This window comes from Nymphalis io, chromosome Z (genome assembly GCF_905147045.1).
Source record: "Nymphalis io chromosome Z, ilAglIoxx1.1, whole genome shotgun sequence".
Taxonomy (NCBI): Eukaryota; Metazoa; Arthropoda; class Insecta; order Lepidoptera; family Nymphalidae; genus Nymphalis; species Nymphalis io.
Window position 1 is genome coordinate 8,112,169 of NC_065918.1, and position 17,996 is coordinate 8,130,164.

Sequence of the window (17,996 nt, forward strand, 5' to 3'; positions counted from 1 at the left end):
GGGATTAAATCGAGGCTGTTATAAAAACAGCTTCACGGAAACTCGGAGTTCTGAACAAAGTGCGGCGCTTTTTCACGCCACAACAACTGTGCCTGCTGTACAAAACACAGGTACGGTCTTGCGTGGAATATTGCTCACACCTTTGGGATGGCTCCGCTAAGTACCTACTTGAGGCCTTAGACCGGTTGCAGCGACGTGCCGTACGCATTATTGGCGACGTAAAGGTCACAAACACCCTTGAACCTTTACATTTGCGTCGTGAGATAGCAGCACTGAGCGCTTTCTATCGACTGTATCACGGCGAGTGCTCTGAGGAATTATTCTCTCTAATTCCCGCTTCCCCCTTCCTTCTTAAGTCCACGCGAGCTGGTTCTCGATGTCACCGCCTAACTGTGACATCAATTCCATCGCGAACAAAGAAATTTGGCAACTCCTTTCTTTGTCGCACTTCCAAAAAATGGAATTCCTTACCAGCTCACGTGTTCCCCTCCTCTTACAACCCGGGTTCCTTCAAACGAGGCGTGAAGAGGCATCTTGCGGGCTACTGGCCGTCGTCGCGTTTGGACTCTACTACCACTTACCATCAGGTGGAGTAGAGTCATTTGCCCTCCCGGCGAATATAAAAAAAAAAAAAAAATATCATCGAAGCTATGTTTAGATAACACCATATATATCTTCGTTTTTGATAGGTTCATCCTCAGACCAGCGTTTTCACTGCACTCATTAACACGGCTCATAATTAATTACAGCTCTTCAGGAGATGATGCTATTAGGACTGTATCGTCAGCGTATCTGATGTTGTTAATATACCGGCCATTTATTTTGACTCCACATTCTTGGCCTTCAATTGCTTCAATTGCAAATTAAATAGCGTGGGTGATAATATACAGTTCTGTCGGACTCCTTTCTTTATATCTACCTCATCAGTCACCTCATTGACAAGTCGTACACGTAGCCTTCTGGTTCCAATACAGATTCTGGATAATACGTACATCTTTGTCATCTAAGCCGATATCATGTAATATTGCAATTAGACGGTCGTTATTACTCTGTCAAAGGCTTTTTCGTAATCGATGAAACAAAGAAAAAATTGCATTTTTGTACGAGAACCTGCATTGCAAAAAGAGCCTCTCTCGTGCCCACTGAAATTAATATTCGAAAGCCAAACTGACTATCTGCGAGATGTTCGTCGCATTTAGCTCTTATTCGCTCGTGGATGATATTCAGAAATAGCTTCAATACTTGGCTCATAAGGCTAATCGTTCTAAACTCTTCGCACCTTCTTGCGTTGGTCTTCTTAGGAAGCGTAATAAAAGTAGAGGTTAGCCAGTCTTTGGGTAAGTGGCCAGAGTCGTATACCAAGTTAAAGAATTTAACAAGGAAGTCAATATTTTCGTCTTCAATAAGCTTGAGTACCTCTATGTGAACATTATCCGGTCCGGTTGATTTTCCCGTTTTAGCTTTTTTAAGAGCGTTTGTGACTTCATTTTTCAGGATATGATATCCCTCATTTGGATCACAATTTACCGCTATGCTTCGAAAATCGTCGGCAAACATTGTTGAAATGTATTGTTCCCATAGGTGTTTTTTTCCTGATATATCTAATATGGGAATATTATTTTCGTCCGTAAGTTGGTGAGTGGTCTTTTTGTGTCCTACCAAAGATTTTATTTCCTTATGCAGGTTAAATGCATCATGATTGGCATAAAGGTCCTCCACAAAATCACACTCACTGATACCAAGCACCTCTTGCATGATGTTTTAGGTCATTTTGTTCATCTTTAGTTCTACAACTAAATATCATTTATTTTAGTAATTGTTTTAAATGTTTAATGATTTTCATGTGAAGCACCTATTTGCGCATCTTGGGGGTAAGATTGACTCGTATGCCATGACAGAAAACATCGACGCTTTTTTATGCCATCTCTCTGGCACCAGTATAACAGTATAATTAATAAATGATGCTATAAAAAATACATTTATTTTGTTAACGAAACTATGTTTTTATGTGTTAACTCAATATTTATTTAAAAGTATTTTTTTTTAATTTTCAATTATATAAAAAATATAAATAAGTAATACTTTTAATATTATTTTTTAAGCTTGTTACTTTAATCGTATTATTAACGAATGGGTCTGGATCGTCAACATTTGTATATTTTCGGCCGCATATTAATATATATGATTTTTAAATAAAAACATGTTTGATAACCTTATACGAGAAATATAAATTAAATATGCTTCACGAAATTGCCATAGAGTTAGACGACGAGTTATACAATAACTTCAATTGTCGGCGCTTTAGTAATGCATTGAAAATGTATTGGCAAAGGTGAACTGTGAATACTTATCGTTTTTCCATTAACTCATACAGCTCTTGTAATGCTCCAAAAAAGACATGAATATGTCTATTGAATTGTGTCTTATTCAGAAGAGTTCGATTTTTTGCATATGAATAATAATTAATAATAGTTTCGTATTAATTTTTTGTAAAGTGGATGTTTTAAGACTCGTACACTTTTAAGCTTTTACGATATGCGTCCATTTTATTTATTAAAATCTTATGTTTATTTTATCGCTATCATAATTTTTATAATTTTTTTTTGACTGTGTGTCATCTGTCATGTCAAGAGCTGATGCGAAGATCTGCGCACCCACGTCGACAGTACGAGTTTTCATCGTCTAACTCTATTGCATGACTACGATGTTCCTCGTAGTGGCTGTCTGAGTTTCATGCTATTTCTTCTATACACTTCTAATGTATGTCGCTTTTCTATTCCCATCTGCAATGTTACACAGATGACATCGTTTTACTAAATTTAAAAAAAGTTAAGTGTCGTTAATTCTCCCTGCATTCTGCTATAAATTTTAGACAAATATAAATTATATTTGTAATTATTTATATAGCCTCAATAGTTCTCGCCTTGGTGTGCATTGAACTTAATATTTAAAATAAAGAAATAATATAAGAATATATATATATATATATATATATATATATATATATATATATATATATATATATATATATATATATATTTTCGCACCCACGCAATATATATATATATATATATATATATATATATATATATATTCTACTTGCAGGCCGTATTCTAGTAGATCTTTATGATATATGCTGCAAAAGTTCAATCGTTATTTATATCGTACATATCGGTCTCTGTAGGAAATATTAAAAACTTTGATGCTACGTCTAGAAAGAGCACAATGATCTATTTTCAAAGTAATAACAAACTGAACATTCAAATTCCTCACGATAGAATTTATACAAAGAATCCTAGGTACTGTCGGTTCGCCAACTCTTCATATTTAAATCTATAATACGTAAATACCAATCCCTTAGCTACAATAAATGCAAGAAAAGAGAAATGTAGAATCTTCTAAACTTGCAAAAATATCATAAAAGTAAAATTTCTGGGAACTATACGACGTTATCACCTTAAGTCTAAACAATAAAATAAAGAAAGCTATAAACATATTTTATATCCTTTAAATAAAACAGACACAGAAAACGATAAAAAGCGGTTACTAACACAATTGTGTGATGATCCTCTAAACTGGCGAAAGTTTTAGTTCCACAATAAGACATGAAATGTAAACGAACTCTTACATCAGACTTTGTTTTGTCCTAAAAATATTTTCTTCCTTTTACGCTGTCAAAAATACTATTTTAAATCAAAATTTTAGAATAGATTAATTAATTTAATTTGTGACTTTTAAATAAATATATTTAATTAAAATTATTTCAAATTGCAGATGATGATAACCTTTATAGAGGTTACCTTAACAGAGTCTTGAATGTTACCTTATCAGAGCCTTGAATGAGCCTAGCTGGGATAGCCAGTACCTAATCTTAGTTTCATTTGATGACTATTTTATTGCACACTGAGTCTTATACTGTCCAAGATCAATCATATCATTTTCAAATATGAATCTTTGTGAAATAAATAAATATATATCATGTGGCGTAGCATTCAGTAGTCAAGAAAGTCTATGAATATAATATGTACAACTTTGCATATGACCGGCTACAATATTAAAACAACATTGTTTTAATATTGTAGCACCGATTGCAAAATAATGATTTCGATTTCATATTTTTGTTTCGATTATTAAAAGATGACTTTTTTATAATCTAAAGCTCGATTAAAATACGATTGTAAATATCTGTACGTGAAAGATTTCAATTTTAGTATTATTGTTTTTTTTATGTTAGTTGGCTTTAAATAATAATTGTTAATAATCAATATATAAATATATAAAAGCCGTGATTTTATTAAGATGGGTTTAGCCATTTGTTTGTAATGAAAAGGCTCATTAAGATTTTTAAATCTAGAAAAAGTATTGTTGCAAACATGCTGACTAAGCTTATGGGTCCCAAGAATAAAAATAAATATAATAATATTTTGTTGGTATAAGTAAATAAAATAAATAAATAGGTATGACCGGAAGATTTAGTCGTATTATACTGAAAACGCTGTAATAAAAATACGTTCTTAACTATTTTAGCTTAACCTTTCGTGAGCATTTTTGGATTACAATTCTACTAGCAAATTATCATTTTATCGCCATCGAATCAAAACATAATCGCTTCCGTTTAACCGTTTTCCTATTCTACTAACACAAAGATCCAGTTGCGATTCGATCGAAGTTGGATCGGAATAGATTTGGGTTCCCAAATCGTATCGTAACCGTTATAAATTAGTACAATTGGCTTTGAGTTACAATTCAAATGAGGTTTATTTATGAGGAATAAAATCGCAAACGTATCGTAAGCGTTAAAAAAGGCTTTAAGTTATTGTTTGATAAGGGATAACAGTAATTATGTTTTATGTTAAGATTTAATTGCTTTAAACATTCTTTATTAAAATGCCATAAGTATTACATTAAAATTTACATTTAATAATGTAAATGTAATTTAAATATAGCAAATATATAAAATGATTTCCAACTTACCTCCAACTAAAAAGTTAGGTAACTTAATCATCCTCCTCGGTGGTTGACCTGAAAAGAAAAAATAAATTTTACTTGTTTTTCCACTTTGAGACAATATTTTACGTCAGGAAGTTGACTCTAATTAAAGTTATTCTTATAATGTTCTACTGCGGTTTTTATTTTCAGCTTATCGCCGTCCACTGCTGGACGAAATATATACATATATTACACCCGTAATATGAAAGGAAATGTTTCACACAATTAAATCAATAGTGTTGGTTATTTATGCTCATTTAAGTTTATGCTTGACAAATTTTGTTTACTATTTAATATAGTTTTTAAAAATAACAGTACATACAATAGATATTTTTTTTTAAATATATCTATTAAAAGGGGAGATCCATTTTATCAGTAGATTATTACTTATTTTTTACATTTTTTTAAAACAAATATCCGTAATTACAAGATAGTTGCATCTACAGTAGAAACACACAAAGCAAAAGTGGTTTCTTATCAGACCCACGGCTATTCGATGCTAGTTATCGGCTCAAATTATGATTTCTAATCAATGTTCATGAACATTCAGTTCAGTTTTTTTTTTAAATCATAAGATATTGTACCATGGTACAATATGTTATAAATTTAAAAATAAACACACACAATATGAGGACGCCCACCAAATCATAATAATAAGTATATCAATTCTAATAATTATACATGTATATATATAAATAAGAATAAGAAGAGTTGATAAAATTATTTAAGATAATTTGGATAAAGATTAAACCAAAATCTAGACGTATTTACACCGACATTTTTACATATTCTAATATCTTCTCTAAGCAGTATACTCAATATAAGTAAATATACTTTCGAATCCTATTTCCTAAGTGCCGTAGGGCTAGAATTCTCGCGTTCTTTTATTGCGAAATGTTTTTATTGTGCGGATTCTAGGAACTCGTATTTTTTTATATTACTTACATTATAACTAATAATGAAAATTATAAGAATAATGAATGTTTAACTTTATTGAAGTACAACGTTACTTGTTAAATACGAAAAGCTTTTAATTTATAATAACCAAGGGTTTTAGTTTTATTTTAATTTCCAATTAATGATTAATTAAGGTTATTGATTATTGATGGAGACAAGGCTATCTTTATATAAAGCTTTGGAATAAGTAGAGCATTTTGGGTTCAACTCTAATACGGTGCCACAAATAGGAATTAGTTTTAATTGAATTGTAGCTATATAATGGAACTAAAGTTTGTTTTGTACTTAATTTTATTCTATTGCGCTGGCTACAGACAGATTTTCAAAACAATATTAAAACTGAAAGAAAATAAAGGGGAGTTTTATATTTTTTATGCTAATCATAAATAGGCTGCAACTACTGCAAAAGCATTATCAAAGGCTTGTTACATGAAGGTGCAATGGATATGAGTTGGTTGATACACATGTATCTATGAAGATTTCATCTGAAACATGTGGGCTTTCTCACAATATTTTTCTTCACCGCCGAGCTCGAGGTGAATTATAAAAGTATTTAATCTCATGAAAATTCAATTGTGTCCGGATTTGATATCTCCTCTTAATCTTCCACTGGGCTGCTGCAGCTCTTTTTTAAAACAAAAATATTCTTTATGTTGATGTTAATCTATTTAATATAAGTAAATCACGTGGTTATTTTGTTATGTGAAGTCAATTTAACATGAAACAGTTACTTTGATTTGATATGGGAATTGAGTTTGAGCACCACAACAACATTAAAGCTGCAATATTTAATGTTGTTGTGGTTAAAGTTTTTGAATGGTTTCACTACTTGCAAAATTCTGTTGAAATATGAGAACGCTCGCTTAATATGCGAGTTGAATGAACTTTAAAAAAACTAATACTTTTAATAAATGCAACTAAATTTCAGGTGAAAATGGCTACTAGCTTACTCTTTTGTTATGTTAAAATAATTCGGATCTAATTCCATCAAGCCAAGTAGCAGAAACGTTTGTCTTTTGTAATTCTTCTGACATATTACTTTTCATTTCACGAACATAATGTGATTTTTTAATAGAACGGTTACTTACGACTTACACCTGTACAAGTTGGCTTGATCTTGTTGACAGATGTAAATTTTTGTGATCGACATAACTTTGCAATGACGAACATATTATTTTCTTAATTTAATGATTTTAAAAATTGTAAAAATATTAAAAAAATACATATAATACAAAAGTCTCTAAAGATTCAAGCGTTATCCGAAAATTTTTAAGACTTTTTATTGCTTCAAAGTAAAATTTAAATAGGAACACTGAAAGTAACAGATGCTTGTACAATGTTACATTGGGCGGACGGATGGGACACGAATAACAGGCAGTAACTGTTACAAATATCGATTACAAAAAATCATTATTAAAGATCATTGTTAAGTTAGATCGTTTATCTCTTTAGCTGGTATAACTCTTTTTCGAAAAATAAGGTAAAAAAATAAGTGAATTCTAATTTGAATTACGAAAAGTGAAAAAAAATTCGACCGTGTTTCTTTGGGAAAGTTGTTTACCTTCATGATCTGAACCACCTATTTAATTTTAGCGGGAGGTCCAAAAATAACCCTGTAATATTAAATAAGTACTTATTATGAATATTGACCCACCGTCGCTTATCAACCCAATGTTTTATATGTCTAGTGCAATAAAGAATTTCACACATAATACACCCACACCATCTCGTCACAGTTACAAGTATTTTAAAACATTATTTTTTGGACTACTATTTATAGATATTTTCTGTTATCCATCACTAGTCCGTCTGTCAAAAAGATCAAGCTAACTTGTACAGGATATAGTGATAATCGTTTGAAATTGATGTGAAAATAGTAACAGCTTGTAAATGACCTACAATTGGGCTAAGCTCTCCTAACCTTTTGAGGAGACGGTTTAGAGCTTATTCCAACATTGACAATAAGAATATAATATATTCATAGTCAGTTATAATCATAATTTAATAGAAAAAAAAATGTTTTCAATTTGATAGTATTTTTATTTAATTCACAATATTATATTATTCACAATAAAGCATAGCAAGATATATTTTATTGTTTTCAACTCCTCCAGGATTTAATTCTTACAATAAACGTGTAAATTTCACTTCGAACATAACTGGTGTAATTTAGGCTTAAAGGAATAAAAGTTTGAATGGAAAGCAGCAGTTTTTATACTTCTGAGGGCGAGAGATCGAGGTCGCGCCAAAGTGAAGAAAAAAAAGGTAAGTACCGTTACAAATTAAAGCCTTTTGACGTTGCAGTCAATTTAAAAGACTAATTATTCTTTTTATGCATAAAATAATAAGCGAAGTCATTGCTATAAAGGTGAACAGAATCTAGTTTGTCTTGAGGGTTAGTGCATTTAAGTAGATATTTTAAATAATAAAAGCTACGTTTAGATTTCATTAATGCTTGCTTTATATAATATAATTAGAAAGCAAATGCTTTCCCAACTAAAGAGGTGAATCTAAATTAAGGAAAGATAATGATTTCTGTTACTCTAACATTCAAGAGACTATCTTTTGTTCTTTTATGAAGTCTAGCGTCCAGGTAATAAAGACATAAATTCTTTGCATTCTTCGCGCGAATTGAGTTTCTTATATTCTTTCCTTTGCCATTTCTATTAAGTGAATGCTAAATTAAAGCATTTTTTCGTTTTTTTATTTTTGTTTCTGAGATGCGACAGTGTTCCTTAATTGTTCTAACAATTAACATTAATATATATTCGGAATACCACGAAACATGATGTATTCCAGCTGGAAGGACCTGTGTAAATAAAGGCCCATCTTACTCAAGGCAACTCTGGCTCAAGGTGATTTTGGTGTCTACCGGCGAAGATACATTGTCAATTATCATAAGCCAAATTAGCTCACTTGCCTTCACAAAATTAGTTTTGCAAAAAAATTTATGCTCAAAACGATATATTTTCTGTTCTCATTTTCTATCTGATTCGATAATTCTTTTTAAACAATATTATTATTTGTATAAGACAAATAAATGAAAAAAGATTGAGAGAAAAAAAATAGCAACAATAAATCCAGTCCAATAAACCATATAAAAGTAGAAGCTAGCGAGCTACAGCTTGGGGAGAGATTAAGAGTTTTCTATTAACCACAATACAGGTCACAGGTGAATCGACGGCAGAATTTATGATGCTTTTGTTAGAGAAAGAATAGTTCGCTAATGGTACGTTAGAATTACCATACTAATTCTAGTATTTAGGTGTCGGCGCTGACTGAATACATTTACACTTGGTCAGATGTAAATTTCACAGTTTCAATTTTCGCCCATGAGATTACACAACCAGTAGGATTTTTATTATATAACATATAAAAATAAAGAAATATATATAAAATTATTCAAAATCTTACAAGCACTTTTGTTATTTTATTAACAGGATTTTGCGTCCTCCTGACCGATTTCGGCCACGGCGGCCAATCTCAAGAGAGATTCAAGTGCGCCGGTTATATTATAGTGCACAAGTGTGTGCGCAAACACAGATGCACTCTATATTCCGTCACTTATTTATTCATTCGATCGGAAGAATTTTAGGCGCAGGACCAACAGCTCTACTTGCTTTAAGAGGAAGGGAATTTACGAGGTATTGGACTTCGATACTACGGTTTTCTACTGAGAATTTTCGACAAATAAAATCAATAACTTTTTTGCCGGCCCAACCGGGGAATCTTGTACTCAAGACCTCGGGATCTAGCTACTGGCCTAAAAAGGAAGTAATTCACAAGAATATAATAACACAAAGCTATATCAGCAAGAAACTCTCTTTTCAAAGACTAAATTGCATAGGTATTTATATTAAATGCAAAAAAAAACAAATATAATTTATATGTTAGTTTTCTAGCCGCAAATGTTGAGTGCATTTCACTTCTACAATCTACGGTCGCGTGAAATACCACTTGGTCTCTTATATAACTTCCGTACCGTTTGCCGGTCGAGGAATTTCAATGGCTCTTAGGCCAGTATTACAAGTTCGACTTTAAGCCGAACCGTGTTAGTGAAACACTTAGCAAATATACATTTATATTTTAAAAGGGATATATTATTTGTCTTGGTATGTCAACATCATTTTAATGATGAATTATTCTGTTGTCATCAAAAATTCTTATATGATAAAAACGAAATTGAATTATTTGAAAAATGTTCTCTGTTATTCAATCTGTCTGTGCATGAAACATAGTAAAAATACCGAGCGGTCTTTAATAAATTTCGCGTGGTACCTAATATTTTTATCATAGAAAAAAAGTAATCGTGGAAATACATTTAAAACTACTATATACACATTAATATAATACAAATACGAGAAAAGCATACCATGTTTGGAAAAATGAGGTTCTTTACACGAATTGTAGCATAAACAATGTCAAGTTATGATTGATGTTTAAAATTTAATCTCGCCCTACAAAAGAGAGCGTGCGCGCTTCGACGGAGTTTTTGTATTTAGGTAAAGTGGTGCCAGGGCCTTTCATTATACGAAAACATAACTTTGTTAGGTATGCGTTGGATTTTCAATTTCAAGATATTGATATAAAATATGTAACGAAATTTTATGATAATATATATTTTCACTTTTGGAGAACATTGTTCATCATTTTGTTTGTGCTCTAGGGAATGACATATATTTTTTTATCCCCTGCGAACAATTTCCTTGACCTTACTTACCGTACACAGTTACACAGTTACACAGTTATCTTATAAAGAGTTACGTACTTAATTAATCATCAAATACAAATATTAGAATAATGTTTAAATTGAAAGCAATCCGATATCGAGAATATAGCTAATTAAAATTGAATACTATAGGTACAATTTTTAAACATAATAAAACATTTGTCAGAATAATAAATGACAAATTGTGGTTGTAATTTAGAATTGCGTTACAAAATTTTTAATTATAATTATAAGTAATAATAAATAATGCTTTGCTTTGCTTATAAACGTTGCTAAGCGGATGTATAGATGTTATAAATACTAATTTCTCTTTTTCTGTCATTATTGATTTGACATTCTTAAGAAGACACGGCTTAATTAAACATGCAATTAAACAAATTAAACAAAACAATTGGTAACTGTACTATACTATAGAATGTTCTGTACAAATACCGATGAAATAACGATCGTACATAGTTCCTGAAATGTTAATGAAATATCCTTAGAATGTTATTAATTAATATTTGATATCGAAATTCTGTTATAAAGTTATGTTACTCTTGAAATACTACTCATTCACACTAGTCGATATTGGTTGATCCTTCTATAAATCGATTCATAAGTCAATAATATTTTAGTTATTGTTTTAATTTGAAATATATTATTATTTTGATTTATTTTTTTAATTTGAACTACATTAATAAAAAAATACATAAAATTTGATTTACATTTGAAAATTATCTTTAAGAAAATCGTCCGTCAACTGATAAACTTTTCTTTTACAGGAACACACAAATAAAGCTCAATTTACCTCCTTGCTCTACTGCGGGTTGTTTATAGGTATACTATATTATATGTCTTCGATTCTATTCATATAACTATTATATGAAATATCTTTTCTACAATTATTTTCCTCACAGACGTGTTCGAGATGAGTAATTGTTTTGGGCGCAGTGTCATGATTTATTTTATTTTATTTATTTATTTTAAGGACCACTAGTAGCTACTACATGTTTTAATGACAAATGTAAAAAACAATTTGACTTTGGAGCGTTCACTAATTTTGTAATATCGCGAAGACAGATTTATCAATACTTAAAAAGACTTGATACAACTAAAGGGACAGGTTATGATAATATCCCTCCTATATTTATTTCTAAATGTGCATGGATACTAAGTTTCCCTTTATATTTATTATACAACGAATCACTTCGCTCAGGTGTTTTTCCCGATAAGTGGAAAATAGCTAGGATCGTACCAGTATATAAGTCCATGGGTAGTGAGTGCATTGAGAATTATAGACCGATTTCCATACTTTCCACTCTTGCCAAAGTATTTGAAGCAATAGTTTACCCACATCTAGAATGTCATGTAAAGCAAATGAATAATAATAACCAGCACGGCTTTATAAAGGGTCGATCTACAACATCAAATCTTGTTTCGTACAGTGAATTCATTGTGCCAGCTATTGATAACCACAAACAAGTTGACGCAATTTATACCGATTTAACCAAGGCTTTCGACAAAGTTTCGCACGATATTTTACTCTTAAAACTAAGCAAGTACGGATTCAATGGTAATATGCTTGAGTGGTTCAAATCATATTTATACAATAGACAACAATTTGTTGTCTTAAAAGGTTTTAGCTCGAGTCTATATAAAGCCTGCTCCGGGGTTCCTCAAGGGTCACACTTAGGACCTTGGCTCTTTAATATCTTCATTAACGATATTTGCGATACGGTACATTATAGTAGAGTATTTTTATTTGCGGACGATTTAAAATTAACAAAAGTAATAAACAACTTTTCTTTTTTTTTTTATATGCCCCGGGATGGCAAATGACTCTACTCCACCTGATGGTAAGTGGTAGTAGAGTCCAAACGCGACGACGGCCAGTACAGTCGGGAAGAATGTTCTGTACTAGCCGTCCCCGCCTTGCCGGCCCGCAAGATGCCTCTTCACGCCTCGTTTGAAGGAACCCGGGTTGTAAGAGGAGGGGAACACGTGAGCTGGTAAGGAATTCCATTTTTTGGTAGTGCGACAAAGAAAGGAGTTGCCAAATTTCTTTGTGCGCGATGGAATTGATGTCACAGTAAGGCGGTGACATCGAGAACCAGCTCGCGTGGACTTAAGAAGGAAGGGGGAAGCAGGAATTAAAGAGAATAATTCCTCAGAGCACTCGCCGTGATACAGACGATAGAAAGCGCTCAGTGCTGCTATCTCGCGACGCAATTGTAAAGGTTCAAGGGTGTTAGTGACCTTTACGTCGCCAATAATGCGTACTGCACGTCGCTGCAACCGGTCCAAGGCCTCCAGTAGGTACTTAGCGGAGCCATCCCAAAGGTGCGAGCAATATTCAACGCAAGACCGTACCTGTGTTTTGTATAACAGGCACAGTTGTTGTGGCGTGAAAAAACGCCGCACCTTGTTCAGAACTCCGAGTTTTCGTGAAGCTGTTTTTATAATAGCCTCGATGTAATCCCTTGGACTAAGGTCGCAGCGAACGTCCATCCCCAGCATGGCGATTTTGCTTTGTATCATCAGCGGTGTGCCACAGAGGGAGGGATGAGGGTAAAATGGTGACTTTTTCGCTGTGAGAGCGCACACCTGTGTTTTCTTGGCATTAAACTCAACAAGATTATCAGAACCCCATTTGGCGATGAGCTCTAATGTCCTATCGAGTTCAATAACAAGATTCTCCCGCCTCTCCTCAGTTTCCACCCGCCCAGCCACTGCGCGTCCGTGGTATCCACCATGCACTGTACTATCATCTGCATAGCAATGTATGTTCCCAAGAGAGAGCATATCATTGATATGCAAAAGAAAGAGTGTGGGAGATAGCACAGATCCCTGGGGGACGCCAGCATTCACTACATAGAATTGTGAAGCGCAACCATCTACTAAAGCACGAAGGCTACGCTTGTGTAGGAAGCTGGCAATCCAGGTGCATAGCTGAGCAGGCAGACCATATGCCGGTAGCTTGGAGAGAAGACTTCTGTGCCAGACCCTGTCGAAAGCCTTGGAGATATCGAGGCTGACAGCCAACGATTCTCCATGCTTGTCGATAGCTTCACCCCAGAGGTGCGTTACGTACGCTAGAAGATCACCTTTGGACCGTTTTGGTCGAAACCCGTACTGACGATCATTAATTAGACAGTGATCTTCTAGGTAATGGATCAGTTGGTTGTTTAGAATCCGTTCCATCACCTTACAAAGTACTGAGGTGATAGCTATTGGCCGATAATTTGCCGGGTCAGACCGATCCCCTTTTTTGGGAACCGCTTGCACATTAGCTCTTTTCCAAGCCTCCGGCACACATCCCGAAGAGAGAGAAAGTTGGAACAGGCGCGTTAACACAGGAGACAGCTCCGCCGCGCACTTCTTCAGCACAATGGCTGGTATTCCATCGGGACCGCTAGCTTTCCGTATATCGAGTGATTGCAGCTATGCACGCACATCACGTTGCCTGATTTTGATGTCAGGCATCGTGTGGCCACATGAAGGTATTGTTGGTGGCTGCGCACTACAATCATCGATCACAGAGTTGTCGGCAAAGAGTTTAGCCAGGAGGTCGGCTTTCTCCTGCGGACTGTGAGCTAGCGATCTGTCCGGATTTCTGAGTGGTGGCAGCGAAGGTTGGCAGAAATTGTTTTGCACAGACTTGGTCAGACGCCAGAAGCTACGGGAGCCCCTAGGATGCGAAATAAGGTCATGACCAATCTGTACAATGCGCTGTGCATCCGCTCTCGTGTATGCCTTCCTACAGGACTTGGAATTTTTATTGTAGTTTGCTTTCAGTGAGTCAATGTTAGATGCCCCGCTAATGCAGCCGTTGATCCACTTGCGATATGCCGCCTGCTTAGATGATACAGCGTCGGCACATTCACGCGTGAACCAACGGTTACGCGTACCCCTATTGATGAGATCTGAGCTAGGAATGTAGTATTCCATTCCTAACATGATCTCATCAGCAACAGCAGCGGCACTAGCTGTCGGGTCATTCCCACTGAAGCAACGTTCCTTCCAAGGGACTGACGCATAGTAATCGCGCATACCGTCCCAATCTGCCGACTTATAGTGCCAAACGCGACGTTTGCATATAAGGCCGTGATCCGAAGAACCAAGTGGAGCTTGAACCACAACCTGATATTCCACCGGGTGAGAAGTCAGCAGAAGATCCAGTAGAGAAGGCGCTTGCCCATCAATGTCTGGGATCCTGGTGGGCTGATCAACCAGTTGGGTCAAGTCGTGTGTGAGAGCAAAAGCATGAGCAGTTCTTCCAGCATGGTCAGTTTTGAGGGATTTCAACCATGATTCATGGTGAGCATTAAAATCCCCCAAAAACACCAATTCCGCGTTAGGAAACTGCTCTTGCGCAGCATCTGCCACCCGACTAAGATCAAAGGTCGAACAATCGGCTTGTCTCCAAGTCACCATTGTGGGATCTGTAGAGGCACACGTAGACTCGACTCTGACGAACCAGGTCCACACGTGCCACCAACATGGAGAAGGAGGGGTCCTCCAAGCAGCGCAATCGGTAACAACATCCGCCCTGACGAACAAGCATACTCCGGCTTTCGCTTTAAAAGATTCTTCAAGCATGTAGCCGGGATAGTTATTACTATATAGCTTAGCTGACTCAAAGCTCTTACAGGCGGATATTAATGCTATATATAATTGGTGTAAAAATAATAAAATGGAATTAAACGTCAGTAAATGCAAGCATATAAAATTTACGCGAAAGCTCAATATAATCAAAACAATATATAGCGTTGATAACATCAAGTAAGTTTTAGAAATAAGTGATTTGGGTGTCATTTTTGATGACAAGCTTACTTTTGTCCCGCACTTCAATAAAATAATTACGAAAAGTTCGAAAAAATGTAAGTTAGAAAAAATGGTAAACACTTCACGAATAACACGAAAAAAATAATCTATAACGCTTACGTGCGTAGTGTACTGGAGTACGGTAGTGTTGTGTGGCATCCTTGTTACAATGTACATCGTCTGCGTATAGAGAGAATACAGAAGCGATTTGTATATCATCTATCCAGAAACAAAAAAACCTCATACAATAAATCTAATAAAAATTACAGCAATCTCTTGAAAGACTTTAATATGGATAGTCTCTCTGTACGCAGACAATTATTAGATCTCTCTTTCCTATTTAAGATAATTCGTAACGAGATCGACTGTACTTACTTACTTGAAAAGATATACTATCGTATTCCAAGACGCAATGTTCGTAGTTTTCTGGGCACTTTTAATGTCAGAATATCAAAAACGAAATTAGGATGTAATGCACCAATGCCTAGATCATCACGGTTGTATAATGGTTTTTGTCAAGATCTAGATATTTTTAATGACTCTACCATGATTTATCGTAAACGGGCGCTAGAATTGTTGAGAGATGCAAATAAATAATAAATAAATAATAAATAATGTTATCTTAATTTTATTTTGTATTAATTAGTATATTTTTAGTAATTTTTTGTAACGTAAACTTTGCATGAATTTAATGAATTATTTAATTTTAATTTGTACCTATATCAATTCAAACTATTTGTGTTTTTAATTTTAATTTTATTAAGTGCATGTTTATTTTTTTATGGTCTTTAATTTGTACCAATTTGGACTTATTTTTTTTTTTTTAATCTTTCTACTCATGTTGCTATAATTATGTGTTAATGTATTTTTAAAACAAATATTGTAATTGTTGTGGCTACTTTAAAAAGCTTCACATGTTAGCTATTTTCACTAAATTGTTTTACATTTGTCATTAAAACATGTAGTAGCTACTAGTGGTCCTTAAAAAATAAATAAAATAAAATAAAATGATAGAGAGACATGTTACATAAAATATTTAGTTTTAATAATATTTTGATACGAAATTATTTTAATTTTCAATCACGTAAATAACTCTTATATATAAAAACAATTTTGCTTATGTTACTATTTATAAAAATATTATGATTTAATTATAAATTACAGATTACCTTATGAGTGGTGGGTGGTACCCACGGCAGAGAACCATGTAGACACGAAGATCTAGCATAGGTGAATGTTATTTCGACATACAAGACGATTTAAATCCCTTTGATATATGATCCTACCATTAAGGCAAGCGCTAGGCGTAGCATGTCACTTTGATATCAAGTAAGGGCAATCACGAACGGAGTCACATGTTACTCGCCAAGAGGATCCCTATATGTTTGTTTGACTTCCTGTTTCACTTACATCTACTTCAAAGGATCTTGTACTACAGACAATAGGACACAGATACGATGTAGTTTAATCTTCAATTCTCTAGCGCAGTGTCCGGTTACGAAGTAAAGGTTTTTTTAAATAACAGGAATGTATGTTTGAATTTGAATATCAAATATTAATTTAGATATGGAATAGGGGATTAAAAGCGGCTTTAAACGAATGTTAATAGAATCCAAAACAATAAAATAAAAATAAATAATTCATCTCATGTTCGGCAGTAAACAGTATAGAAAAAAAATACGAATCCAATTTAAGCAGCATATATATATATATGATATATATAAATGAATTTTAAATTCTTTTTTTTTAACAGAAGAATAATACAGATTAATATAATGAACTTGTTATATTTAATGCCAAAGAATATCTGAGAACAATTTCGTCGTTTATAATAAGTAAATAATATAAAACAAAATTTTAAAAATATGTAATACTTTATTTAGCGTTAAATTTGAATAACCTACCTTATCCAGTATATTATATGGTATAGAAAGTCTAAGCTTAAGGGCGTTATATTATTTTCCCATAGTAAATAAGGTATATGTAGGAATATATACAATTTTTTAACGTGAACCCTAATGAAAAAAAATTTAAATTAAATTAATTTAAATATAATGTACAAGTTAATGTTCTTAGCAAAATATTATGTGCTGCAAGAGCTTATAAAAATATTTATTTAATTATTTATTTAAAAGTATGTAGTAAAAATGCATTAGTATATAAATTTACAACGAGTTTATAAAAATAATGCGGTAGAAATTAGCTTAAAAAGAAAAGTCCCAGACTGTTTCCCAACGTTGGGTAAAAGCCTCCTCTTCCCTTGAGGAGGTTTTTGGTTGCTCAAATAGCTTTTTCTGTGTCAGAATTTCATCCGACAAAAACATTTTCGTCAAAGCCATAACCAAAAATTATTTAGAATACGAAAGGTCAGTGGTACTTGCGCTGGTGTGAACCCAAAGTCTTCAGTCAAGATTTACGTGTTCTTGCCACTTGGCCATCTCCGCTCAAATGTAAAGTAACATAAGCGAATTGTCTTATAAATTCTACGGTTAAGTAACTTAAAATTTTAAATTTC

At 33.5% G+C, this 17,996-nt stretch overlaps 1 protein-coding gene across 2 annotated transcripts in view; it reads right to left on the reverse strand.

Annotated features, from left to right (window-relative positions):
- LOC126780733 (dipeptidase 1-like) overlaps nucleotides 1–17,996 on the reverse strand; it is a 74,989-nt gene that overhangs the window by 26,983 nt on the left and 30,010 nt on the right. The window contains exon 2 of one of the 2 annotated variants that reach the window (XM_050505401.1): nucleotides 4,975–5,022. The exons of the other annotated variant lie outside the window; for it this stretch is intronic. Coding sequence (XP_050361358.1) covers nucleotides 4,975–5,022 — 48 coding nt within the window. The remainder of the gene's footprint in view (nucleotides 1–4,974; nucleotides 5,023–17,996) is intronic. 2 annotated transcript variants of the gene reach the window in all.